Source organism: Rousettus aegyptiacus, unplaced genomic scaffold, assembly GCF_014176215.1.
Source record: "Rousettus aegyptiacus isolate mRouAeg1 unplaced genomic scaffold, mRouAeg1.p scaffold_m13_p_14, whole genome shotgun sequence".
Taxonomy (NCBI): Eukaryota; Metazoa; Chordata; class Mammalia; order Chiroptera; family Pteropodidae; genus Rousettus; species Rousettus aegyptiacus.
Window position 1 is genome coordinate 61564831 of NW_023416289.1, and position 27877 is coordinate 61592707.

Below are 27877 nucleotides of genomic sequence, written 5' to 3' on the forward strand. Positions count from 1 at the left end.
AGTTCCAGGAAACGGCTCGCGTGGGATCCCGCGTGCCTGGTAACGTCTCTAATAAACCAATCACCGTTGGCAGCAAAAAGAAAAAACTTTAGGAGCAAAGGTAACAGGGAGCTTGGCAATAAACGGTCTGGGCTGCTACCACCTAACCTCGCCGAGTCATCTCGGCACCCCTGCAGGCGGACATCTGGACGACATCCTCCTGATACCGTTCAGCTGCCACACACGTGTGATGTGGGACCCCGAACTCTACCCGAAGAGTTCGACTTTCCACTCTCGACTACAGGCTTGCGCAAGAGAGTGGGGAGTGACAAATGCGCCCCACGAGGACACGTTAGCCCGATCGGGGTGCGGGCTTTCCTGCAGGATGGTGAGATAGGGCTCTCCACCAGGAGCTGGTGCACAGACCCCCGGCACGCCTGGGCCGCCACCCTTAAAGGTCCTGTGGGAGAGCCTGGAACAGGGCTGGCCCTTGGCTAGCATCTGGGTGCCCAGCTTTGGGGTGCTCCCAGGTGACAAGGCTGCGGCGAGCCTGGAACGTGGCACTCTGCTAGACCCGTGTGCCTGGGCCGTTCGCAGAAACACAACTGCCGCCGAGCCCGGGACTTGAGTGGGCTGCGTGTGCCTGCGTGGCACCCCGCCAGGCCAAGGCCTGCTCCCACTCCCCGCTGCGGAGTCCCCTCCCACAGCTGGCCGTGGCGACACACCCAGCCCAGGGCCCTGCCTCTGAGCCCGAGTCCGTCTAGGAGACCGCACAGGGCGCGGGTGGTCACAGTCCTGTCACCGCCCGAAACAGGGTAACGCTGGTGCAGAAGTCGGGACAGAAACGCAGAGCACCGGGCCGCTCCAGCGCCAGGGACATAAGACGCGAAAGCCGCGCCCTCGAGTGGACCTCGCTGGACAACTGGGGACGCAACTCACTAGCAACGACCCCCACTGGACAACTGGACAACCTCAAACTCCGGAACATTCCTGGCCACATTCTGGAACATTCCTGTGTTATCCCGAGGTTGCTAAGAAACACCCCTCAGCGCCACACCCTCTACTCGCTTCCCAGGCTGGCCTTACAGGAGCCCGCACGCTCCGCGCCGCTGACGTCTGGTTTCATGACAAAGTCAACAGGGGATCTGCAGCCCAGGCGGTGGCCACACTCTGCTTCGCACTGTGGAAGGCAGAGCCACGTAACAGTCCCCAGAAACAGCCGCCACCCAGGGCAGATCGTCTATGAAGAGGCTCATCGCTGAGCGACAGATGGCCCTTCCGCACACACAGCCCGGGAGCCCCAAGTCCCCATCACGTGCACAGTCCTGTGAAGCAGTTAGGGACACCTTGACATGCCCCCGCACACACAGAGGTCAGCACTGTCCCCTCGAGGTCATACTGGGAGGGAGGGGCAGAGCAAGAGTGAAAAGATCACATGCACGTTCAGTTTTCTCAGACAAGTGCCAGCTGCCTGGCAAGACCTGCCTTCCACGTGTCAGCTGCCAGGGTTCCTGAGACAGACGCTCCAGCGCAGGGCGGCTTCCCGCCAGACCACGGGAGGTGCTACTTCTCAGAAGAGACACTGGTGCCACCAGCGTCTTCTTGATCAAGAGCAGGATCGAGCCCTCCCTCCCCCAAGCACCCGACGAGCCGCGGGGCACTTCCTGTGGGCACAGACAAGCCCAGGAGGACAGGCGGGGATGCTACCTCGAATATGATCAGCGCGTAGACGCCGGCGAGGATGGCTGCAGCGGCGGTCACCTGTGCGCCCACGCTCGCCCGGAGGTGCTGGTGGGCCATCAGCAGGGGGACGAGCTGGGTCTGCTGGAGGGAGGCCCGGATGCGGATGGAGACAGTCTCTCTGCAGAGCAACGCAGCCACCTTAGCACAGGTGAGGGACACAGACTCCACGTCGCCAGAGCTCCCTCGGTGTCCTGCACGACACAGGTCATCCACCACCACAACCAGAGCCCGCACTGATGTCACAGTGCTTCAGCCCGATGCCCAGTGGGGAGACGGGGGCCTGAGCTCAGGTGAGCGGGCAACGCAGACGCACGGCGACCATTCGCAGGGAGCAGGACATGCACACGGGCCTGGCCATCTAACGTCTCCTCCTCACCTCAGCCCCGACTGCTCCACCTGCCTACAGGCAGCAAAGCCAACTTCTCACATCTCAAAGATTCAGAAAGGGCCACGTGCGACCTGGGAACCACAGCTGGGTCGTCCCCAAGCGTGGCCAAAAGCATCAGAGCAAGAAGCTCATGAGGATTAAGCAGCATGTGGCACGGTGCTGAGCGCTTTTCTCAAAGCCCGGTCAGTAACTGCTCTGCATGGAGCTGTGTCCCCCAAATTCCAGCCCTCGGAACATGGCCGCACTTGGACACAGGGTCTTCACAGGGGCAAGTAAGCTAAAACAGTGGCCCTAATCCAATGTGACCAGTGTCCTTATGAGAGAAGGAGATGGGGACACAGACAGGCACAGAGGGACAACCACGTGAGGACGGAGGGAGGAGACGGCCGCCTGTGAGCCAGGAGGGGGACAAACCCTGCTGACGCCTGAGGAAGGGACTCCCCACTGTCTCCGGCTCCCAGGTGCGGGCCCAGCAAACGCAGATGGCGGCCAGGGCACAGGGTCCACGCGGGGAGACAGGGCTTACGGCCAAGGGGAACCTCGGTTTCCTGGTCACCCCACCACACAGCTTCGGATACTGGTGAAGCTAAAGCACAAGCTACCAAATCCCACTGGCTTCAAGGTGGCCCTGCCATCGACCCCCTCACTTCCCAACGTGTGTGTCATGATGCCATGTCCTTCATGTCACTGTCTGCACAGGACGAGCGGCTCGTCCACGCCACATGACCAACCTGGCCAAAATTCGGAGTCCCCCAGGTTGAGCATGTCCCAGACCGCTGCCCAAGACCCCAGTCGCCTGAGACCCACCTGCTCGGCACCTCAAAGGTCCTGCTCACCACCAGCCGGTCGCTTCTTCTTGCATTTAAAAATACCGTCCAGTTCTGAGTGGCCTGTGAAGTCGAAGGGTGAAATCGTGGTCGAGCTTGGGCCTTGAACCGCCGCCAGGATCCAGCGCCATTCGGGGCAGGGGCTCGTTTACAAGGACAGAGGGAGACCGCAAGGCCTTCCACGCCGCCCCACGTGTGGACGCGCCCAGGCCGAACACAACCTGCCGTGAGGAAAGGGACCTGTGCGTGGCAGACTCGGGCTCTGAGCCTCCGGGTACCGCAGGAGGAACGCCTGTGGAGAGCCGCGCCCCCCACAAATGGGTGAGCGGGGAGGGCCGCGGGGTCTCATCCCCTCCCGAGCAGGGCCAGATGAGAACAGAGAGGGAGGGGCTGGCTGGCCAAGGGACCAGGCGACATTGGATGGCATGGGCGTGTCCTTGTCCCATGGGAAGGCCCAGGTTCACCTGAGCCCCGGCACTGAGGCCACTTCCAGTCAGAACTCGCGGGCACAAGTTTATGTAACCGACCAGGGGAAGCAGCAGGCGTGTGCTGGCCTCGTGACGGTGGCCCTGCCTCGTGGCCCCCATCAGACCCACTCGAGGACACTGAGCTCAAGAGGAGATGAGGTGGGTTTCAATGGGGGAGTGTGACCTGCTGTGGCCGCCGCCGCCTGGAGCCTGGAGCGTCGGTCCACGTCACCTCCACCACCACGCGCTCTGCATTCTCGGGGCCCGGGCCACCGGCCGCCAGGGCCCCCGCCAGGTCCACCTGCAGCAGCGTGGAGTCCATGTGGCCGCTGAGGTTCGCAGCTAGGGGCCGTCAAGGGAAACCACGGCACCAAGAGGGGCGCCCGGGGTGCCCACTGCCCCCCTGCCACGCCCTCCCCAGACACTGCACAAGGAAACACATGCCCGGCATTTCCAGCAGCTGCCACCGCGACCAACCTCACCCACCCCGTCCCCTCACCAGACACGTCCCACAGTGCGGCTGGAATCCACCGGGTTAAGCCCTAGGCCGTCCCCCCGCCCCCACTGCTGCCTCTGCTTCTCCCTCTCGCAGCCAGCTTCCAACTGCCCCCCAAGCCCCTGCCAGCCTCAACTGCCCCCCAAGTCCCTGGCCTATGAGGGGGCAGACAGGATGGCTGTGAACGCGAGCACAAAGCAACCTGTCCACGTCCACACCCGAAGGCTCCGGGTCTCTACCATAAGGTGAGAAATCACAGCGAGGATGAAGGCAGGCCCCCGAAGTCGGCTGAGGGACAGGCTCGGGGCTTCAGGTGTGTGCGTCTCCAAGCTTCAACACTGTCACGGCAGAGCTACGGCAGAACGTGTGTGTTCCCCCGAGCATCTGTGAAAGGCCTGCCCCCATGTGGTCGCACGTGGACATGGGCCCCCTGAGGAAGCCACTGACGTTCAACAAGGTCCTGGGGGACGTCTGGCTCTGACAGCGTCAGGGGCCCCATAACAAGAGACCCCAGAGCGCTCCCCCGTCTCTGTCCACAGACAGCACCGAGGGAAGACGGGGAGGACACAGCAGGAAGGCCTGCCGGCTGGGAGAAGGTGTCTCACCAGAAACCCACTCGGCCGGCGCCCTCATCTACACGTGTCTCGTTCAAGCCACAGAGTCTTTTGTGACCACGGCCAGAGCTGGCTGCCACGCCCACACTCTCTCCCCCACATGTCCGCCCCGTAACAAGGTGCGAAGCCTCCAGCAAGGCCAGAGAGCACGCAACGCGAAGAAGCCGCGAGCATCAGACCCGGGGGCAGAGCTGGGAAGAGGACCGGCAAGGGGAAAGCGGGCCGCAGAGACGGCCCGCGCGGGAACACCAGAGGCTCGATGGCCACTGCAGCACGCCCGAGCCCCAAGGCCAGGCCCTAAGCTATGTGTCACCCGCAGTCATCACCCTTCCTGGAAGCTCCACCACCAACCGCCCACCCAGGGTCACCAAGTGCTCCTCCCCCTTTGCTAAACGCCCAGCTCCCTGTGCTGCGACCTTCGACCTTCGACAGCAGCTGGAGCGGTGTTGGGCGTCTGCTGCCCGGCCCTCCACCGTGACGACCCCACCTCAGCGTGTGGCTTGGATACAGTAGCTCTCCAGCTGCGACACGGCCACCAACTGCCAGGACTTCCCCTGGTCTGGGTATAGGCTAAACGAAACCTGTAGTAAACAGAAACATTTCATGACAGATTGCGGCATGAGAGTAACAGGATTTAAATAAATCTGATGAAAATAGGGGTGTGTTAATATTGCTCCGAACAGTTTTTCTTAGGTATTGGGATAAACTCCTGAGCCATTCTACCATTTCTAGCTACAGTGGGCCTTGACCATTGATACTGGCCAGTTTCAAGGCTTGAGTACCCAGCCAGGAAATTAAGTCATTGGGGTCAACATGGTTTCTCATCTGGGGGGCAGGAACTGTGTGCTGGTGGGATTTGCAAAGCTCCTTATAAACCAACTGAAGGTAAATTAAAGTGATGATAAGACAACGGACTATAGCAGCTCTAAACCCAAAATGGTCACAGATCACAAATGACGCATGTCGCAAACAGACGCACACACACACGCAGATATACACCGCCAGACTCAGGGTCCACACGCCCATGCATTCAGCCGACGTATTTTGAGTGCCTGTGATGGGATCGCAGCTGGGGCTACGTCAAGACACACACCACACATGTGCCAGCAGCCGGACACATTCCCTTCACGTCAGGCCACACTCAGGTCACCTCCAGAGGCCTGCAACCCTCGCTGAGGATGTACAGGTAAGTAAAGTCGGAGTCAACAGTAGAAGCATGCTAGCCCGTCTGGCAGAGCCCTGGGCCAGCCATGATCCCTGGACCTGACCGGACACCAAGGGTATTTATAGCATGGGGTTGGAGGACAATCTGGTAAGCCGCCTGAGGTGGGAAGTGAGACCCCCGGCGCAAGCTAACTGTCTTCTAAGGATCAGAGTCAGGTCACTGGGCCTTCCATTGTGTGATGGAGACAAAAGCGAGGAGTATTGCTGAGGCAGGACCCCTGCCACCCAGGCCTCTGCCCTGCATGCCCTCGCCTCTCCCCGTCCTCCCCGCAAGAGTATGAGGCGCACACCTGAGACGCCCTGTTCCCCAGTTGGAGAAGAGGTGGGGGGCTTGTAGGTCCCACCGCAGAGCCACAGGATACTCACAGTGCACACCACGACAAAGACGAACAGGCCTGTGACCTTCAGCCCCTGCACGCAGCGCCTGCGAGGGAAGGGGTCAGGCCTGTGTCACCCTGCTGGCACTGCCCAGACCTGCCAAATCTGCCACCCCTGAGGCCCTGGGTGCCCTCGCCTCGCCTCACAGCCCTGCTCACATCCCCCCCTCCAGCCCGCCCCGGCTCCAGCCCGGCCTCCGCACCCCACCCCCCCCCCCCGGGCGGAGGCTGCGAGGAAAGCCAGTGGCCTGGGCATTGCGCTGGGGCGGACCCTGGGCCCCTCAGGGGCCATCGAGGCCCGTTTCCCAGACACTAGACTTTCCTTGGCTCTGAGACTATTGAGCCCTAATTTCCCTCCAAGTTTTCTGAAAGGCCGGATTATGGGTCTGAGGGTCAAACTGCAACGCGCCGAGACTTGCGGGAACGCTTGGAGAAAAGCTCAAGGTCGTACTAGCCGAGCCTCTGAGGACCCCCTCGGCGGTACTAGCCGAGCCTCTGAGGACCCCCTCGGCGGTCACCAGCGGACGGCCAGGCCACACGCCGGCCCCGAGAACCCCTCAGGCGTCCTGGCGCAGGCCCCTTGCCGCATGAACCGTGGGCCTGGGCCCCGGTCGCCCGGGGCCAGGCGCACCCACCCGGCGTCTGTCACTGCGCCGCCCCGGGGTGCTCCCCGCACCCCACCTCGAGGCCTTAGGGCGCGCCTGCCCGGCGAGCAGACGCTTCCAGCTGCAAACCCGGGGCTGCAGGCGAGGGGCGCACCGGCCCTGAGGGGGCGTCCGCCCGCGGCGCCCTCAGGAAAAGCGGTCCTCAGGGGAGAGGAGGGAGGGCAGGGGGAGGTGCCGAGGGCGAGGCCCCGCCCCGTCCTACCTGGGCCCCGCGAGGCGGGGCCGGCCTGGCACGCCCACCGGAAGTGCGCGCGCGTCCGCGTCCCACTCCGCGCAGCCGCTCTCCCAGGATGCTCCGGGGCCAGCGGGCTCGGGGCCGCCCGCGGGCATGCGCCGTGACCTGGAACGAGGCCTTCCGGGTCAGCCCCGCGGCGCTCCTCGGGCGGAGGCGTAGTGGGCTCTCCGGGAACGTCGGCTTGCAGACAGCTGTTTCTGGCTACCACCAGCCCGGCCCTGTCTCCTCTGCTTTTCCAGGGGTGCGAGGCCCTGGGCACCTGGTGGTTGTCCGCCCTGAAGCGGAGGCAGCGCCCGAGGCCGGACCTCTGGACGCCCCGCGGGGAAGATGGGCCCCGGGCTGGCGGAGGACAGCGCGCCGCAAGGGCGGGACGGGGAGCAGCAGGCCTGGCCGGATGGGCCCCTGAGCCCGATGAACCGGGGGCGTCCTCGTCTTTCCGGGAGTTAGAGTGGTTGCAGCCACGCACTTTCCAGTTGAATCCCTGGCCTTCGGAGCAACGACTTTGGTACGGAGGCGCCTGACTAGCAAGCCTGCAGCAAAGCCTGGATTTGCCTGTGTCGCGTGGAACACTCATGGGGCCACAATATTGACGTAACAACAGTCAGTTGGCAGAAACGGGGGATGTCACTTGAAGCCCCTAGCTCAACAGGGCGTTGCTAAGACAGAGAAGGGGCACGAGCTCTACACAAATTGACTAAATGTTAAACCAGGTTGCATGCAGCGATGTGCTGCCAGCCAGACCTGGGGACAGGGCTGAGCAGCCATGCTGCCAACCAGACAGAGGAACCTACAGACTGCAGGACAAGGTCTGCCAAGGTTACTGACACCTGTTGACCCATACCGTGAAAGGGAAACAGGAATGTAAAGTCCTTAAGCTGTAATTTTCACAGAAACAAAGAAGATATTAACCACATTCCTCCATCGCTGGTCTCACTCTGTCTCTGGGAGGGGACCACGCCCTCTGTGGGGCACTGCCCCTGCACTGACAAACTCCTTTTGTCCCTAACTCTGGTTCCTGCTTGAATTCTTTCCTGCCCACGGCCAAGGATCCTCTTTTGGCAGGCGCAGGCCTTCAGTCCCCACTGGCCAGATGCGTGACTGCACGTGTGCTGCCTAATCAATGCTGGGTCATACCCAAGTTTATTTGGAAACTCATAAGCCACAGAATTCAACCACGAGTATCATGAAACATCTACTACCTGGAATTGAGAAGGTTCTGGCAGAGACCAAACGTGTCAGGTGAAAAATCATCTCAGCCAGAAATTCTCCAGCATGAGGCCAAGGGCCGCACTCTGAGATTAATTTGATAAGAAGTAGGGAAGCTCACCCTTTCCCTTGGGAGGCATTCCTCAGCAAAGGAGTGTTTTCCGTGAGGCTGGGGCTGAAGGCCTGGAGGAACGGAGAGTGAGACCTGAAGGACAGAGCGAAGAAAAAGGGGTCACTGGCAGGAAACGATTGGTGTCCTCAGCAACGGGGGGCTGTTCAAGAACAGCAGAGTGAGCGGTAAATCCCATGTGAGAACCTGACAAAAGTTAACTTAATTGTAAACGCTGGAGTCAGGAAATGGTTAGAAACGACTCTGCCAGCGGCATAGACCAGAAGGGAAGGGAAAAGCCGAAAGCCAGTCAGACCAGATGCCGTGGGATCAAGACCGAGGCTGGCCACCTCTGCTGTTCCAAGCAGAGAGAACCATTCATTCTTCTGTGCTCAAAAATTGTTTCGTTAGATCACAGCATTTAAATGTCACATCTGAAAGACCCTGGAGGAAGGGCTACCGTGAACTGATCAAAGCAAGAGGCCTCCCGGTGGGAAAGCTGCACAGCCACCACCGGGCTGCCAGCGCACATGGCCACCCCTCACTAGGGGACATGTGGCGTCGAAGGTGGCCCGTCTTTCCCAAGGACCCTTGGGAGCATGGTGCTTCGCGTGCCAGTGCGCCCTTTCCTGACGGGGCCCGGGCCAGGCCAAGCTGCTGGGGGAACAGCAGGAGCTCAGCATGTGAGTGCGGAGCAGACGGGAAGTTTGAACATCATCCTCACTCAGGCACCTGCGACCCGACAGTAAGACTCCGGTCTTATGGACGGATGAAACCAGGGCTGCGTGCTGTGTCACACCACACAGAAGACAGAAAAGGAGTCTGGCTCAGGCCAGTGGGGGTTTTCTCGGCACAGCCTCCAGGAAACAGATGGATGAGGAGTCTGTCTCGGGGGCGTTCGTGACGTGCACAGATGCCACGGCCAGCACAGAGGAGAGAAGAGGCGGGAGGCCATGTCTGCCTGGGGTTCAATGGTTAGTGTGCTCCGAGCTATTCAAACTGGCTTCAAGATCTAGTTGGGCTTTTTCATCTCCATTTCTCCTATCAGGCCAGAAGGGCCCCAGGTGCATTTAGATAAGTGTCTCCACGAGTCGACCAACATCAGGCTGTAACTCCCTGGGGTGCTGAGTTACATAGCACTGCTGGGAGAACTGACTGAGCTTGCATTCTCTCCGCTGTAGGGTGCATATTAAAAGGAAAGAACTCAATTATGCTGCATTCGATAAGATGTGGACAGAAAGCATAAACAGCTGGCTGCTGGTGTGGCTGCATCTGGCTGGACTCGTATCTGACCTTCTGTTACACTCTGTGTGCAGAGAGTATAATTGTATTTAAGTGTACAGGGAGTGGTTTCTACATTTTTAGTTAGCTTTCTAAAAAGCCAAAAATAAAATGCATTGCACTTGGAAACTTCCCAAGACATTGGGCCACTCCAAATTTAAATTTGAGTCAACACCATCCAGATACTGTTTTCCATTATTCTGAGGTCAGTCCTCTCTGCAAGTGGGAAGCACAGAGAGGCCTTCAGGCCCCGTCATCCATGGAATCCATGCCCTGTCGACCTCACAAACCACACGCACAAGAGATGCAGGAAACACGCGCTCTGGAGCTTAGAAATAAAAATGTCTGTCCACAGAACCTAAAGGCTGGCACTTTCCTTCTGACTTAATTAAAATAGAAAATATCCATGAGATCTATATTTTTCCTGACCTTTTCTCCTGAAAAAAAAAAAAAAGAAATCGCACTGACATTTCTCTGATTTCGCATCTACGCCTGGGTGCTTTCAAAATGCACACAATTCGACAGTATCTGTTTTCTCTTGTGATAAACCACCTAAACAAAATATAGGCTAAAAATCATATGATTATCTCAATAGAAGCAGAAAAAGCATTTGACAAAATCCAGTATCTATTTATGATAAAAACTCCCAGCAAAATGGAGATGGGGGAACACACCTCAACATAATAAGGGCCATATGTGGCAAACCCACAGCTAACATCATACTCGAGAGTGAAAAGCTAAAAAATTTTCTTTAGGAACAAGACAATGATGTCCACTGTCACCACTTTTATTCAACACAGTATTGGAGGTCTTAGCCACAGCATTCAGAAAAGACAAAGAAATAAAAGGCATCCAAATTGGGAAGAAAGAAGTAAACCTGTCATTATTTGCAGATGACATGATACTATATATATGAAACCCAAAAGATTCCACAAAAAAACTTAGAACAAAAAAATTCAATATAGTGGCAGGATACAAAACTAATATTCAGAAATCTATTGTATTTTTATATACCAATAATGAATGAGCTATCAGAGAAATTAAGAAAACCATCCCATTTATAATTGCATCAAAATAATAATAAAATATCTAGGAATAAATTTAACCAAGGAGATAAAACACCTGTACTTAAATAATAATGGCATTAAAAAAAGATACAAATAAATGGAAGCATATATTGTACTCATAGGTACTACCTATGCTACCCAAAGCAATCCACAGATCCAACTCAATCCCTATTGAAATACCAATGACAGAACTAGAACAAATAATCATAAAATTTATATGGAACCACAATGACCCCAAATAGCCATGGCAATCTGGGGAAGAAACAAAGTTGGAGGCATCACACTACCTCATATCAACTATACCACAGCCTACAGTCATCAAAACATCATGGTACTGGCATAGAACCAGACACATGGATCAGTGGAACAGAATAGAGAACCCAGAAATAAATTCGCACTACATGGTCAATTAATCTATGACAAAGGAGGCAAGAATACACAATGGGGTAAAGACAGTCTTTTCAGTAAATGGTGTTGGGAAAATAGGACATGCAAAAGAATAAAATTGGACCACTTTCTGACACCGTATACAAGAATCAACTCAAAATGGATTAAAGACTTAACTGTAAGACCCCAAACCATAACGCTCCTAACAGAAAACATAGGCAGTAAACTTTCTGACATCATTCTTAGCAATATTTTTTTTCTGATATTTCACCTCAGGCAAGGAAAACAAAAAAATAAGTAAATGGGACTACACCAAACTAAACAGCAAAGGAAACCATCCACAAAAATGAAAAGGCCACCTACAGAATAGAAGATATTCACCAATGATACACCAATGATAAGGGGTTAATATCCAAAATTTTTAAAGAACTCATACAACTTAACACCAAGCAAACAACCCAGTTAAAAAATGGGCAGAGGACCTGAGTAGACAGTTCTCCAAAGGGGTCATACAAATGGCCAATAGACATATGAAAAGATGCGCAATGTCACTAATCATCTGAGAAATGTACATTAAAACCACAATATCCCCCTCACACCAGTCAGAATGACCATCATCAATAAATCAGCAATCAACAATACTGACCAGGATGTGGAGAAAGGGGAGCCCTCAAGCACTGTTGGTGGGTTTGCAAGCTGGTGTTGCCACAATGGAAAATGGTCTGGTTGTGCCTCAAACAATTAAAAATAGAACAACCATATGATTCAGCAATTCCAGGTCTGGTCTGGGTATTTATCAGAAGAAGTTCAAAACGCTAATTCAAAAAGACATATGCACCCCTATGTTCATACAATAGAATATTACTCGGCCATAAAGAAAAAGAACTAAATCTTACCATTTGCAAAAACATGGATGGACTTAGAGAGTGTTATGCTCAGTGAAGTAAGTCAGAGAGACAAATACTATATGAGCTCATTTATATGTGGAATCTAAAAAAGTAAACGAACCCACAAAATGAAAATAGACTCTTAGGTACAGAGAACAATCTGATGGTGGCCAGATGGGAGGGGGGTGAGGGGGCCTGGTGAAAAGAGGGAAGGGATTAAGAAGTACAGTTGGCAGTTACAAAGTAGTCACGGGGACGGGAAGTACAGCACAGGGAGCAGTCAACAGCACTGTGATCACCACATGTGGTGCCAGGTGGGGACTAGTCAGGGGGATCACTCTGTAAGTTACATAAATGTCCCACCACTATGCTGTCCACCTGAAATGAATGTAATATTGAATGGCAACTGTAATTGAAAACAGTTTTTAAATGTTTATCTAGGGCTATAAGGCATTCACATGGAAAATCTCAGGAACACATTGCACAGCAAAGCAGCTCAGTGTCACTGTGCGGAATGAGTGTGTAAGGATGGGGCCCATAAACATGCAGGGAGAGTGTGGACATGTGCCCTGGAGAGATCGATGGACAGCAGGTCAGCACCGGCTTTGCCCTGGAGAGGGGGAGGGGACAGCCCACACTCGTTGCTCTGCATGTTGCAAAGTGGCCTGTGGGTGCCGCATGGCTCGGGCCTGTGGGTCGCAGACGCCCAGAGCTGCAGGGTGAGGAGTATGGCCCCACATGGGTACACAGACGTGCAATGGCTGCTACTTATATCTGCTGTCTTCACATTGGTAAATATTTAAGGGTTGATGAAAAGCTTTTTTTTTTTTTTTTTTATGTAAACCCAGATTATTCTGATGTGAAAAACAATATTTGATCGAGTCATTTGATATATTTATGGAAGTAAAACATGTTCTAAGATATATGCTTTTAAATTCACGTAGTACTTTTAATGCCTTAATTAATACAGGAAAAGCCAAGTCTTTATGCTAAAACTCTCTCTTTTTATTTTTTATCTTTTGGATATAGGCCAGCCACATTTTAGAAATAGCATTCATTCAAAACAGGCCAGGAAAGTGATCTAATGCTGGAAAGATTCTTGCACAATATCTAGAAATCTTTCCCACAGAAAATGTGGGGGATATATGCCCACGGAAATTCAATATTTGCAAATTCCAGTTCTACAAGATAAAACTGTTGAAACTCACCTCCGCTCCATGAGGAATGAAGCAAAACTCTGGTCCTCAGGCACCCTGAAGCTCTGCTTGGCCTCGGCGCTGGGACAAGGGTCTGGGGGAGCTGCCCTGCTAGCCCTGTGCTGTGGCCCGAGGCTGCCGGTGGCACGTCCCTCTGGCCCTCCCAGACCAGCACTCGCGGGAGCAGACGACCGATGCAGCTCCGTCTCCAGCACGCCGGAGGACAGCCTGCCATCTCTGCGCTCCAGATGCATGTTCTGTCACCGCTCTCGTCCCTAGGCTCAGCCAGAGAGAAACCACCAGTGACGAAAAGCAAACTGGGAATTCCGTTTGCACCTCAGGGAACCCCTACTTCTTCACGAGATACAGGCCCCCACGCACTCCAGTGTTCCCATCATGGGGGCAACAGGGGATGCTGGTCTCCAAGGATGTCTATGTCAGCACGTTTCACGCCAGCTGCAGCCAGGTAGCATTAGGCAAGTTGTGATCTGTGCACAGTATGAAACACTATACAAATGTAAAAATGCTCTAGAGGGATATTGATTGATAATGGAAAATTTTAAGTTTATGGGGGGAAATGTTGATGCTGGAGTATTTTTTTTTTAATTAGCATAGAACAGAAGACCAAAAAGACACAGCCTCCAAAACCTGGCTCCCTCTGGGTGGTGAAGGGTCTATACTATAGTTTTAACAGGTTTTACATCAAGCAAATTGATACTTTTTTATTAAGAACATGATAGTACCTATTGTGAAAACGAGAAAAATTGCTATGCTTGTGAGGTCACAGTGTCCTGGTTTGGGGACTACACCTCAAACCCTCGCATTTTGTTTTCCATGGTTGGTGGCATCCCATAGCTCCGATGTCCTTGGTCTGCTGTCGAGAGTTGCCGTGAAGGAAGAATCCTTGTGAGCTTTGAGCAGGATTTGCAGCACTGAGAAGCGATGCACGGGCTTGTGGGTGGGGTGAGTGTCATCCGTGGGTCCACCACTCCTTGTCACCCAACTCACATAGCGGCTCGAAATGCCCCATGATCACAAATTCTGGAGGACCTCGCGTGGATGGCAGTTCAAGGCCAGTACAAGTAAACGGCTCCTGTTCACAACTGCTGACAGCCACAGGGGCCACACTTTCTGGCAGAATGGGAACTTACTCCAGATACAGAAAGGCCATGATACTTGAAGAAACCCAAACGACCCAGCAGGTCTTCCTACATCCTTATTATTATGATTTCCCGGCTGATGTGAAAAACTGTGACGTACTCATCAGTGAGCAGAAGACAGAGAATGTTTGGTGGAAGGGGATGGTGTCAAAGAGAAAGGAAAACATTTGAGTTAGTTTGATGCTGACGTTCGCCCACCCTGCCCAGGCTGCCTGGCTCTGCCTTCACTGCTGCTCCTGCAGGGTGTGGGTGGAGAGGCACCTGGGGCCACAGCACTGGCAGGAGCAGGGGCAGCTGGGGAAGGCAGGGGTCCTGCTTCTGGGCCCACCTCCACTGGGTCTTTGCTCTGCGCCTGAGGGACCGACCGCCGACCATTGGGTGTAAAAAGGGGGCCAGGCCGGCACTTCGCGACAGGAAGATTTGGCGCAGAGGTGGTGGTGGTGGGGGGGGGAGGTTGCTGGCATTTACACGCTGCAAATGAGCCTACAGAGGCTGGAGGGCGAGAGAGGCCCCCGGGACCTGCCCAGGGTGCCCCGCCGCCCAGCCAGACTGCACCTGGGCAGGCACCTCCGGGCGCCGCATTGCTGCCGTCTGGGGGACGCGGAGCCTTGTGGCGCTTGATGACCCAGGGGAGGCAGGGCGCTGGACAGAGATCGATGCAGCGGGGTTTCTTCGCAAAAGGTCACGCCCACTCTCCCCTCGCAGACCTGTCACCTACCCTCTACAGGTTTTTATCATGTGACGTGAAACAACGATGGAGACGGAAGGACGGAGGACAGTGGCTGCAGTGAAAGCTTGTAATCGGACAGAAACCGCGTTCGGCCAACGCTCTGCTCTAAAGGTCCGGAGAAGACACCCATCATCAAACGTCTCCGCCACTGGAAACTTCGTTCTCAGTGGGTACCTGTCCCAGTCGCAGAGCCCACAGAGGCGTGGCTGTCTGGGGGTGTGGTCCTGCCCTCGGGGCGTGGTCCTGTCCACAGGGCGAGGCTGTGGGGTGTGGTCTTGTCCTCTAGGCCTGTCTGCAGGGCATGGCTGTGGGTATGGCCCTGTCCTCTGCGGCGCGGTCTTGTCCACAGGGTGAGGCTGTGGGCGTGGTCCTGTCAGCGGGGCGTGGCTGTGGGCGTGGTCCTGCTTTCTAGGCCTGGCTGTGGGGCGTGGTCCTGTCCTCTGGGGCGTGGTTCTGTCCCCGGGGCGTGGCTGTGGGCGTGGTCCTGCCCTTGACATTATCTAGCTGACTCAGCACAGGGAAGGGGGTCGCAAGCCCGGGGTGATGAGGCCAGAGGAAGCCAGGTCCCAGGTCAACCGCCTGCTCAGCCTGCCCTGCACAGGGACAGACGTGTCCCCGCCGAGGGCAGCGCAGAGGGGTTGCACCCTCAGCCACCTCAGGCCAGGCTCAGAGCGCGTAGTCCCATCGGTCATCCCTTCAGACGGGTTTACACGGTGTGAACCTAAACGCTTCTAGAACACTTAAACACCCGGTCTGAGGGCTCTGTCGTCTCCCTCCAATCCTGTGAGAAAGTGGGGGCGGCCGGAGCTGCCCTCCACTGCGGCGCGGGGTGGTTGCCGCAGGCTGTGCTCCGGAGTCCCGCGCACTTCGCGAGCCCGCGCGCGTGCCGGGGCCGCTCAGCTCCGCCACCCGCACTTGGGTGTTTCTCTTATTTCCGTGTCGCCGTGTCGTTCGTTGGCTTTCGCCCACCCTAAAAACCACTTTGGAACTGTCCTTTGCTGCCCAAAAGAGACCTGTGCTGGGGCCGGTCCCGGGCGGCGGGCAGCGGGACCACAGAGATCAGCCCGGCCACGGGGCACGGAGCCAGTTCCCGAGATGGAGACGAGGCTCCTCGGCGCGCCAGGGGCTACAATGGGCAACGTGACAAAATCCAGAATCAACGCTCCAGAAAATCCAACCAGCGGCGACCTTCTTCTTATCCCCCCCCCCCAAAGATACCCGCTGCAAACTGGACCGCTGTGTCCTGCTGCTTTGTGTCCCTTGGTGTCTCAGAGGAGCCCAAAGATGCCAGGCTGCTCCTGGCGCTTCCCCGGGCGCTTCGCCAGCAGCCAGTGCCTTCTGCCACCAACCACGCGGGCTTTCCAGAACACACCTGGCCGTGCGGCCCAGGTCGCAGGCGTGGGCGTTGCTGGGTCTCCAGCAGCAGCCAGGGCCCCCTCCTCCACCACAACCCCTGACGTATGTCCCCCAAATGCCAGCTAAGCCCCAGTGAGTTTGTGGCTTTCTCAAAGAACAGTATCCGCTTCTGCTGCTCATCGGCGAAGTAAAACTTCTGCAAACGCCGCTGACTCGTTAGCTGTTACTGAGTTGGCAGCAGAGATGCTTGTGAGCTTCCGGGCTCCCTGGCCCCAGACCTGGCCCCGGGGGCCTGGACAGCAGGCCCCACGCCCGCCCCAGGGACAGTGCTCCCCAGGTGGTTCACGCGCTGCGCTGTGCACCTCCTGTTTTCCCCCCTCGGAATCACTCTGTGGAGCCGTCGCCGCCCCTCACTCAGGGCTCCTACGACCCCGGGGAAAACTTCCCAAGCAGCCAGGCCTGGTCCGCGGGCCCGAGAGTGTCAACAGCCGTGTCCCTGGGAAAAGCCTGCGACATTAAATCCTTGTAATCCCACCGCGTGTGGCCCAGTGAGGAGCAGCGGCGCTGAGGGATTTGAGTTCTCGCCCGCGCATTCCGGTCCCAGCATCGCCTGACTGACGCTCACGCGCGCCCAGCCGAGAAGAACACCGGTTTCCACCCGCTTGCAGGTCCCCTCCGCGGCACGGCGCGGGGACCCGCCCCAGGGAGCCGCACCCGGGGACCCGCTCCCCAGCACCGGCCCCGCCCCCGCGTGCTCACGCCGCTGCTCGGTTTGCGCGCATTTATACCAACGCCCCAGCTGCGCAAAGCAACGACCCACACGGCCTGCTCCCCACGTCCCGCGCGGCCAACCTGCAGACGGGCTTCGTCCCAGGGCGGAGCGGAAGGTCTGGACTGCCAGCTGGGAACACGGCGGGGAGTGCGGCCGCGGGGCCGGACGCTGGCCGCGCGGAGGGATGCGCCCGGGCCGCCCCCTCCCTGGCCCCGCCCCCGGCCCCGCCCCGGGCTGCAGGACGCCCGCAGGAGAGGGCGCCCGGGACCGGACGGGCAGGCCCCTCTGCAGCCCCTTTCAGGCTCTGCGTGTGGAAGGCGATCGGGCACTTGGGCCAAGGTTTGGGACGCGCCAGCCCGGGGAACGTTCTGCCCGCTCTGTTCTGTTTTGCACTTCAAGCTGCCGGGCTCCTCGAGCCTTGCACCCAGGCCTGGTGGGCATCACTTCTGCCACGTTGCACTGGCCCTGCCCTCACAGAAACCAGGTCCAAGGGGAAGGACGTCGCCCGGGTTCTAGATGGGCACTGCGCCTGTGGGGCTGAGGGACAGACAGCTGGGGACACCCCCGTGGAGTCTGCAGCTAGGGGCGGCACTCAAGGAGGTCCACCTGTGCCCTCTGACCAGTGTATGCACTGCCCACCCGGAGAAGTGGGGTAGCCGCGGGTGCTGAGGTCTCGAAGGGCCCTCTGGGGGCAGGGGCCAGAAGTGCTAACAGGCAGGAGGGGTGACCCCTGCTGCCCCCATTGCCGACATCCTGAATGATAGCAGGACCGTCAGATGCCCACCCTTCCTTCTGCTAATGGGGAGAGTCTGGCCACCCCAGCCCCCAGCTCCCCCAGCTCCCGTCTGAGACCAGAGCAGGTGACAGCCCAGGCCGCGCCCTGGGGGCTCCAGGAGCTGGTCCGCCTGCTCACTTCAAAGCAACTCAGAGAGGATTTCAGTCTGGATTCTGACATCTCGAAAGGAATGTCGGCCTCGGCCTCCTCCCTCCCTTCTCTCCAGCAGCCCCCAGATGAAAGCACCTTGGCCTGTCCTGCAGGTCACGATGGAGACACATGCACAGGCTCAGCAAGTTCTCTGGGACTCCAAGTCCTGGTTAGCCCTGAGGTTTCTAGTTAAAGACCCCAGAAGCCAGCGGTCATGGTGACAAACACCGTGCTGACGAAAACACCGGGCAGACTGCCCACGGCTGGTCACCTGTCAGCCAGGTGCTGCCTCCACCTCTTTCGTACTCAACCAGGAGCGGGGCCAGCGTCATCCTTTATACATGGTGTGACGTGGCTTCCAGAAATGGCCCAGCAAGGACAGAGACAGCGGTCACATTTATTGGCAGAAAGACATGATTCATCATACCACCTCCCTGCCTCAGAAGAGATTCACCCACAATTCAGAATACCAGTGGGACCAGCCACAGAGTCAAGGGCCTTCACTCAGCTCTCCTTCCCACGGGTTCTGCACAAGTTTCCGTCTGCCACAAGGAATGTGACCTTAGGCTTCACTCATCATATGCATGAAAAAATTAAGACAACATGTCCTAGAGATTTGTCTTGGGCAAAAATGATGAAACTCGCTGTGAAAAAGTCCCCCATCCTTTTTTTTAGGTTGAGTAGAATAGAACAGAAGAAAATGGATAATCCTCCAGCATTTCTGAAATTTAAAAAGAAAGGACCCATAGTGAGTAGTTCCTGGGTATGCTCTGAATGGGAGATAGCTGGTGTGGCAGGTAGGGTCACCTAGTCACTGGCATCCCCCTGTGGGGACTCTGCAGGGCCTTCCACTGCAGCATTTTGAGTCTCAAGACCCATTCTCACTCTTAGAAGCTCTCCAGCCCCATCCCCAACTCCAGGGACTCTCCATGGACCTTATTTTTACACAAGATTAATAAAGATGTTTGAAAAAAAAAATTCAATAATTTTTATCTGGGTTACATCTGACAATAGTACCATCCTGGAAATCAAAACTGAAAAATTTTTAAACATTCAATTTAAAATAAAAGTAAAACCATTACTTATTGACATATTCTTGGGAAAAATGACTTTCCAAAACAACAAAATCTAGTTAAGAATGGTGTTGACATTTTTGTCAACCTCTTTACTGGCTTAGCAGAAGACGGTGGGCCTCCCGCCCCTGCTCTCTGGCCTGCATGTTGCGATGGGCTGTTTCAGTTAAGATGGGAAGAAAATTTGGCCAAATGCGGTTACACAGTTGGACAAAGAGAGGACCTCATGGAAACCCACACCACGGGCCCTGAAACAGGGCTCTGAGGATGGCTGTTCCAGAGGTAGGACACGTTTGCCAGTCCACTGACCTACCGAATGGGGGTGGGGCTGACGGTCACTTGCTGTCTTGCCGTGGGCAGTTAGACCCGCTGTCTGCAGCCACTCGGCCAAGACCAGCCAGCCCAGATGCACGAGAAGTAAACGCTGCTTGTGTATGCCCTGGCATTGGGGGCAGTTTGTCAGCAAAAGCAGCAAAAGTTGGTCGGTGACAAATTGGAGTTGAGGACGCCACCAAGTTATGGAAACTTTGAGTTAAAAAAGTACTAATCCGGGCATTTGCCGATTTGTTCATGGGACGTTCCCAGGAAAAACCTGCTCTCTTTGGACCCTCATGTGAAACGCTGGGCCCCTGGACAAATGAACAAGCTCCCGACACGCCATACCTGTTTTTGCTCTGTCGGGTACCACGTACCCTGGAACAAACAACGCGAATCTGACACCATGGGCAACCACACCAAACGCACGCCCGACCCCAGGCCAACAGGACAGCAGCAGTGCCGCACAGGCAGACGCACAGAGGACAGGCCAAGGGGCCTGCGGGCTCCCGACGCCAGCTGCTCCCTGCGAATCCCCCACCCTGTTCTCCAGGGGACCAGTCCTTTGTCTCTGACCGAGTTTGTTTGGTGACCAGAATGGCCATAGCTAACGCATACGGCAAAGACTGACTTATTCTCTGGTCGTAGCACATGCACCGGTAAGGAACTTGGGCTGACAATTTGGCAACAGATGTTTTACTTACAGGGAGTTAAAAGTGAGGTGCACACATCATGTACACTACGCAGAGTGCGCCTGCCGGCGAGGACCTCCGCCACGCTCACAGGAGGGCCTCGGCTCACGCCACGCGCCCGCGCCCTAAAAAGTGCCGCTGAAGAAAGAGGGCACCGACGGCCTCCTCGCTTCCGGCCTGAGTCACCTCCGGGTGCACTGGGCAGCGCTGACCACTTCATGCCCCACAACTTGTAATGACAAATTCAGAATAAAATTAATTGAAGTGTTTATAATACGATTTGTCACACAGCTTTTCCAACACACAGTCAAGGCGATGCACAACCTTGCAAGGAAGAAGGGAAATGCGCCATTGCACCCACGAGTAAAAAGGCTTTTTATTCATTTTGGGGAGGCCGCCAGTCAGGTCGTGTCCGTGTGAACATTTACGCACTTCAGTCAACACCAAGTCCAGTGTGTAAAGCAGCATCACGCCTGAGAAGACCGTCTTAAGTCACAGAAGTGCCAGTGTCCACGCACAAGGCTGCCCAGCGTGACCCCGATCAGCATGCCGACCCGAACCAGCCGTCCCCGCACCCGCGCCCCAGGCACACGGGCACGGGCCCGGTCCCCACAGGTAGGGACAGGCACTGTCACATGTGGGGGCAGACACCGTCCACACCCGGACGGCCCGCACCGCCTGCTGCTCCGCCCGCCCACGTCAGTGTCCCGTCAGGTAGTCCTGCGTGGAGTCGGAGGCAAACGAGTCAGCGTCCTCGTTCTCGGAGTCGCCACTGCTGTCGTCGGCGGCCGGCTCCCCGGTGAGGGCGATGCGGGCGTAGTCGTCGGTGTCTATGGACTTGCAGAAGTGTATGGCGTACTTCAGCTTCTCCTCCAGCACCTGCTTGCAGGAGTACCTGGGCAGCTTCAGCAGGAAGAAGCAGGTGTAGGACTCCGGGAGGAAGTGGTCGGGGGGGTTGTACTTGTCCAGGACCTGTGGGCGGAGAGGCCGGGGGATCAGGGCGAGGGGCAGACGGAGCTCGTACCTGCTCGTCACTGTCTGCTCCTCACCAAAACCATCACGTTTCTGCCTAACAGCAGTCGGAAAACAGTCTAGCGAAGTTTAAAAAGAAAAAGGAGCCCGTCCTCAATTCCTAAGACTTGTGGCAAGAAATAGCAACCAGTGCCTGTAAGGATCACTTTTCACAAACCAGCGCTGGGAGGAGGGTCCGATGGCTCCACCCACCCGGGCCGACCCAGCCATCCCTGAATACGTCACCCACTTCAACTAGCACCGACCAAGAAGGACACTGGGAGGCCAGCAAGGATCATGTGTGAAAATCGGGACCCCTGATGTTCGCGGGGACTCGTGTGTTCTCCAGGGACAGTGGGCCCCCACCCCACCTGCCCTCGGAGGATGCCCACCCACACGGGGCTGCCACCAGGAAGGTCCTTTCACCCCGTGACCCAGCTGGTACACAGCCGGTTCTTGATGGCCAGACCAGTCAGAACCGAAAGCAGACTCTGCTGCCAATCTGACCGATGGGGGCTCTCAGTTTTCTCAGAAAGCAGCGTTTCTTAGTGATTCACCCAATTCAACCAGAGGATCAAATACTTCAAATGGTGAGTGTGCCCAAGCCCTGGCACACGCAGGCGCACAGAGCATTCACTCGGGTGGGGTCCGGACACGAATTTGAAGCAGGCTGTGCTACCTGACACTGGCAGTCATAAAATTCTGAGCTATCGCATCAGACAAGGCAGAAATAAGCACACGACACCAGAGACCCAGTGGCAGCCACACCTGTATGACAAAGTCACGGCCGCGGAAGTCGGCGATGGTCCGGGGCAGCCTCGTGCGGCCCCACACGAAGCGCAGGAAGAGGGAGCGCTCTGTGTTGGACAAGGACTCCATCACTTCCCAGAACCACTGGGCCAGCGGCGCTGACGCCTCGATCCCCTTATACGTGGCCACCGACTTCAAAAGGTGCAGAGGGATGTCCGGGCTGCCGCACACCTGTGGGAACACACGGTCAGGCTGGCGCTGGCCTCTTCAGCACGGAACGGGCCCTGCTTCCCACCAGGCCGGCTGGGGAGGGCGGGTGGCAGGCCGAGTGCACAGGCAGGAGGACTGGCCCCGCGTGTCCAGGTGGATGTGCGTTCGGCCTTGCGGCCCACACTGTGCAGGGCAGGAGCTGCGAGGGCAGCAGGCAGGGGACGCTTGGGCCGCAGCCTGCACGGCGGCTGCCTAGCTGCAGGGATTCTACGTGTCATCATGGAAAAGGCAGTTTCCAGGTGCTCAGAGGCCGGCGTACCATGGTCTCCAACTCGTATCCGGTGAACAGAGAAAGAAGGGGGACGGGCACGACGCGGGCCATCCCCTCGCGAACGGCAGCCACCTGCTCGTCAAATTCATGGAGTCTGGAAGAAAAAGCTCACTTTGCATTTCTACGCAGGTGCGACCTCACAGACACCTGGGAGTGTGCTTCACCGACGGGGCCGCCCAGCCTGAGTTCACCCGACGGGCACAGAGGGGACCGCCTCGGAAGCTGAGGCAGCATACCATCCGAGACCGTGCTCGGTGTCCCCTCCCTGTGCCCCCAGAGCCACAGACGCGCAGCATTAGGCCCAGCTGGTGGCCCCATGGGAGAGCCCTCTGCAAACGTGCTGTCCCCAGGCCTCACTGCTGGCGAGTCTGGGCACCAGGCGGAAACGGACGCAGGGACAGCACAGCGCGGGACACCCCCAGGACCACCCTCCCTCCGAGCCCAGCCAGCGAAGCCCGCCCGGCGCTAGGGGCCTCGTCCCAACACCGGCCTGGGGCTTCTGGAGGTGAGGCCTTGAGGAACTTGCTGCGTGAACGTGGGATGTCAGGTGGTGCAGCAGCTGGGTGGCTGACCTGCCACACAGCCACCGCACCCCAGTGTTGGCATGAAGGCCATAGAGGTGCAGCGTAGGCCTGGACACAACCCTGCCCCAGGAGAGGTGACAGAGCACCGAGTGGGGCGGGGAAATCTGTGACCACTGCTGGGACAGTCCCTAGCATGGGGGATTGTACTCGGCTCGCCATGCCAGTGACAGCCAGAACCCTGCAGGACAACAGTGAGTCCTCTGACCCTGGTCACAGAATCAGCTCTGACGACCAACGAGTGAAGCCAAGTCCACCAGCACCTTACTGCGTGCGACACTTCCGAAAAGACGCCGCCGCCCAGCACGCCGCATCTCTTCTTGCCGTTCACCGAGGTGGACGGTGGGGGCGGACGACCACGCACCTATAGTTTATGGCCAGCCTGACGTACTCCGCGCGGTTGTCCAGGGAGATGTGTGTGTACTTGGTGCTCAGCTGGATATCCTGGCCACTCGCGCTGGGCACCGTGAAGGGCAGGCTCATGGCCTCGAACTCCTCCGAGGTGGCTTCGTTGTCACGGATATACATGAGCCCAGGGATGAAGTCTTTATCCACCTGGAAAGGAGTTTGTGCTGATGAGGGTGGTCCCAGCACCCCGGGCCCCAGCTCACGGCCTGGACGTGAAGCCACGGTCAGCCTGGGCAACCACGAGGCCACCAGTGTGTCGCACGTGTCAGAACATGAAGGCAGCGCAATGGCAGAGTGGGCACTTCAAGGAGGTCCGTAAAATGCACCACCAGAAGAGCAGCGGCCTCGGGTCGGGGATGGAGCTGGCCCCTCCCGAGAGCCACGGCACGACGGCTGAGCACGCTCCGGAAGCAGCATGACGCGTCGCCGAGCCCAGGGGTCCCTCGCCTCCCTGACCCCCCAGGTTACCTCACTGAGGTCGGCGATGGTGAGGCTCATCCCAGCGAGCTGCTTCCAGACGGGCTCGGCCAGGCTGAGGCTCAGGGGGCTGCCGGTGCGGATGGCGACGCCCAGCAGGACGCCTGCGCGTGGGGAGCACAAGTGACAGGCGGCATGAGTCGGCCGGTGACGGCGCCCCCCGTGCTCCCACCGCCGTGCAGACTGGCTCTGACCGGCCTCGAGGCCTCCACGCCAGCCCTGCCTGACCCCCGAGGCTCAGGACATCTGTCCTGTCCTGAGCCGTTTTTCCTTCCGTTTCCAACGGCCAAGTTTCTGGCTCGTGTACACTTCCCACGGTCAGCTGCAGCCACACCGAGGTCAAGTCTCCTTCCTGTGGTGGCGGAGACGGCGGGAGGGCCAGACGAACACTGGGACCTCGGCTCTGCCCCGCAGCTCTGGCGACAGCCCCGCCGGCGGTGCACACGGAGCGCGCGCCCCCCGCCCCCACGCGGGCCCGCGCCCTGCGCACCTAGGAAGCGGAACATGCTGGTGTGCACGGGCGCCCTGGCAGCGGGGCTGAACAGGTAGCAGTCGCGGTTGGCGCCTGACTCGTCCCTCCCGTTGGGCGTCACGATCAGAAGCGGGGTGAGTCCGTTCTGCAGCTCTTCGCAGATCTCGGCGATGGACTCACTGTAGCCGCCACCACAGTCGTCCACAGACTCACCTGGGGGGACATTTGGTGCTCGGTCACCCCAGCAAGCTGTGGGAGCAGCCAGGTGGGTGCCTGCAGCACGCCCTGCTCACAGCCACCCCCACACGCCCACCCTGGCTGCGCGCGCTCTCACCCACAAACTTGACCTTCCAGACCCGGTGAGGCAGGAGGAGGCTGTCCGGGCTGAACGAGCTCATCTTGGCGCACATCTGCCCGAAGACGGACTTGGTGCCGTCGGGGCCCGCTAAGCCGCCTTTGCTCCTGGAGCGCTTGACCTGGAGGAGAAAGAAAACAAGACCCTGCTGCCGGCCCCGGGACACCTGCAGCCACAGGCTTCCTGGTCCGGTCGCCCAGCACCGCGCGGCAGGGCCGGGGAGCCCGCAGATGGTAGGTGGCACCCAGACACTCACGCGCAGGCCCCGCGCCCACCTGGGCACAGTCTCAGCCAGAATCCTGGCTGCTCCTCTCCACCCTCACCTCCCGGGTTCCACCCTCCCCGGGGGTGGCGTCTCCCCAAGGTGCCACCACTTTCCAACCACACTTCTCCTGGCCTAAGACTTTAAGCAGACCGGACACCAGCGCTGGCACCCGACTGGCAGCCTTGGCGGTGCTGCAGGACAGCCTGGGACCTCAGGCGGAGGTGACGAAGTCCGGCAGTGCGGGTGGTCAAGGGAATGGAGACGGAGCGTTACGCAGATGCCTGTGGCTGAACTCCCGCCCTTGACTCCGCACCGAACCCTCCCCACACGACCCGCACTTAGGACCCAAGGGGCCTGAGGTCCACAAGGGCACTGCACCCCGACACGAGGAACGAGACACAGACCGCCTCCCACCGAGACGTCAGGTCACCCCCATCAACACCGCGGTTCAGAGACCGGGGCCGTGGCTTCCACGTACTGACTGGCCACCGCTGCACAGCCGGGCCGGAGGGGGCTGCGGCCGCCTTTGGTCTGAACCCCGTGCACGTCCAGACACGAGGCTGCGACTTGTCGCTGTGCTGGTCTTCAGACCTGTTACAAAGCTACACCAAAGCCGAGCGAAGAGGACACGCCAGGGACGCGGCTCACACGCGTACAGAGCGTGAGGACGCTGCGCAGACGCAGGACGGTGTCCCCGGCAGCGTCCCGCAGGGAGGAAGCCGACCCCGCGGCACACGGGGGCAAGAGGCACCCACGCCACTTTTCTGCTGAGCGGCTCTGTGCTCCCTGGTCAGAAAAGCAGTCCTGTCCCACCGCTAGGGACGTTAGTGGCTCCCGGAGGACACAACCCAACCCCGCGGGCTGCTGGGTGAGCCCAACACACGCGGTGTCAGAGGTCACTTGCCCTGAAACCCGCCTGATACGAACCAGCTTGTCACCGGCCCGTTTAGTTCCTCTAAACGTGCCCTGAGTGTTCCCACGGCACAAGGCACTGTGCTGAGGACGTAAGGCTGGAAAGGGGTGTCCTCAGATGCCCACGACAAGAGAATGACAGAAACCGCACCCACTGTGGCACCCAGTTCCTCGAGGTGCACAGAGCCCAAGGTCCCCAGACTGGATGCCGCGTCGGGCGCAGCACAGGACTGGCGACGCCCAGCCAGCCGCATGGCGTGACCTGAGACCCGGCACCGCGGACCGAACGTTCCCCCGGCGTGGAAATCAGAGCTGTTCTACGAGCACGATTACAGAGCCCGTTTGTCTGTGGCATGGGCTGGCTGACCTAGCCCTGCACGGACACCGTGACGCCAGTGAAAGGCCACGTCCATCAGCCCGGTCACATGCGTTCCCCCACAAATGCCCAGAGTTCGCGGCTTGATTAAGACGCCCCCGAGAACGGTCTGGGAGGGCCTCCGGCCACAGGCCGACATGAGGGTGGCGGTCATGTGCTCACACGGAGGTGCGGGAACAAAGAGCTTGTTCTCCGCTGCTTCCGTGCCGGGAGCTCGGCCACCCACCCGCACTTCACATGCCAGGCGCCGGGCCCCGGAGGCTGGCACACACTCGGCAGCACCCGGATTCCGGGTCATTTCCTTGGTTACTGCTGGGAGACAGTGCTTCATGCTTCTGGCCCACAGAACAGGCAGAGCCGCCGGGGCCAGGAAGGGGGTGCGGCTGGCGGGAACGGGGACTGTCACCACCTACAATTCGATGCCCCCGACTCGCCCTACTTCTTAGAACCTGAGACCGGCGGGGGACTGGAGACACACCCCTAGTCGGGGCTGTCGACCCAGGGAAGAGGGCACAGTCCCCCGACCCAGCAGAGGACTCGAACGAAGAAAACCAGAGGACATGCAACTGGTCAACAAAAACGAACCCCCCCGACCCCGCCCCATGGAACAGAGGCGCTGCCGGGCCCCGGGGCTGGCGGTGAGCATGGCAGGCAGGCGGCTTAGAGCCGACACCCCCACGCGTCGGCGGTCAGCCCCACGTGCTGGAGACGCAGGCCCCTTTCTGCTTCTCTGTATTTGTGCTTCCAGGTCACACACAGTTTCCTGCTTCTGCTACAAACAGGCCACCCGGGGTGTTGGGGGGGGCACCCGCTCACAGCCCCAACGCGCCACACCCGAGCACAGCGCCCCGTGTTACCTGGATGCGGTTCAGCTCCACCACGGGCCCGTGCTGCCGGTCGCGCACCATCGTCGCCTGCACCACCTTCCGGAAAGCCACCTCCTGGAACACGGCAGAGGGGCTTCAGAATCGGACACGCACGGTGCCCATCCATCAGTCACGCCGCACAAACAATCTCCCGTTCCCAAAAGTCATGTTTCCTCAAGGACAGGTAACTGCGAAACTCTCTTCTTCAAGTCGTGAGACGGCCTCAGGGGAGTGGCCTGGCGTCAATGTGCAAAGCCACGTGGGGTGCTCAGGCCGCCTGGGGGGGACTCTGGGCACGCAGGGCAGACGGCCGGAGCCTGCTGAGCACCTGTGGCCTCGGGCCAGGCAAGGGACAACTGCATAACTCAGTTCTCCGAGCCAAACCAAAACCCCACCTGCGGCGAGACTGGCACTGAACCCTAACCGGGCCTCGGTGTCACCGTCCCGACCAAAGCACCAAGCGCACAGCAGCACAGGGCCAGGAAGCCTGGGGAGTGAGCCAGGCTTGGGGTGGGGATGGGGACAGTGACGGGGGAGGGGGAATTCCCAAGGTGGAGGCGGCAAGGAAAGGGGGTGAGGTGCATCGCCACCCAGGGACGGGCCGCGCGCAGGGACACGCGGCTGTGCGTGCAAGCGGAGGGAAGGAAACTCGAGTGGCACTCAGAGAGGGAACATCCGCGGGGCCTCCAGGC

General features: G+C 58.3%; 2 protein-coding genes across 5 annotated transcripts in view; both read right to left on the bottom strand.

Moving 5' to 3' along the window:
- OCA2 (OCA2 melanosomal transmembrane protein) overlaps positions 1-15487 on the bottom strand; it is a 44152-nt gene extending 28665 nt beyond the window's left edge. The window contains exons 1-9 of the mRNA XM_036232075.1: positions 13892-15487; positions 13161-13423; positions 8343-8426; positions 6983-7120; positions 6105-6162; positions 5023-5095; positions 3589-3746; positions 2918-3000; positions 1687-1840 (exon numbers count right to left, since the gene is read on the bottom strand). Coding sequence (XP_036087968.1) covers positions 1687-1840; positions 2918-3000; positions 3589-3746; positions 5023-5095; positions 6105-6162; positions 6983-7120; positions 8343-8426; positions 13161-13402 — 990 coding nt within the window. The 5' untranslated portion in view covers positions 13403-13423; positions 13892-15487. The remainder of the gene's footprint in view (positions 1-1686; positions 1841-2917; positions 3001-3588; positions 3747-5022; positions 5096-6104; positions 6163-6982; positions 7121-8342; positions 8427-13160; positions 13424-13891) is intronic.
- A 5035-nt stretch (positions 15488-20522) lies between these two features.
- The window catches only part of HERC2 (HECT and RLD domain containing E3 ubiquitin protein ligase 2), a 107681-nt gene continuing 100326 nt past the window's right edge, over positions 20523-27877 (bottom strand). For all 4 annotated transcript variants that reach the window (XM_036232076.1, XM_036232077.1, XM_036232078.1 and 1 more), the window contains 8 exons: positions 27177-27260; positions 24746-24887; positions 24430-24624; positions 23931-24043; positions 23419-23609; positions 22462-22567; positions 21951-22163; positions 20523-21143 (listed from right to left, as the gene is read on the bottom strand). In XM_036232076.1, the coding sequence (XP_036087969.1) occupies positions 20871-21143; positions 21951-22163; positions 22462-22567; positions 23419-23609; positions 23931-24043; positions 24430-24624; positions 24746-24887; positions 27177-27260 (1317 nt within the window). In that variant the 3' untranslated portion in view covers positions 20523-20870. The remainder of the gene's footprint in view (positions 21144-21950; positions 22164-22461; positions 22568-23418; positions 23610-23930; positions 24044-24429; positions 24625-24745; positions 24888-27176; positions 27261-27877) is intronic.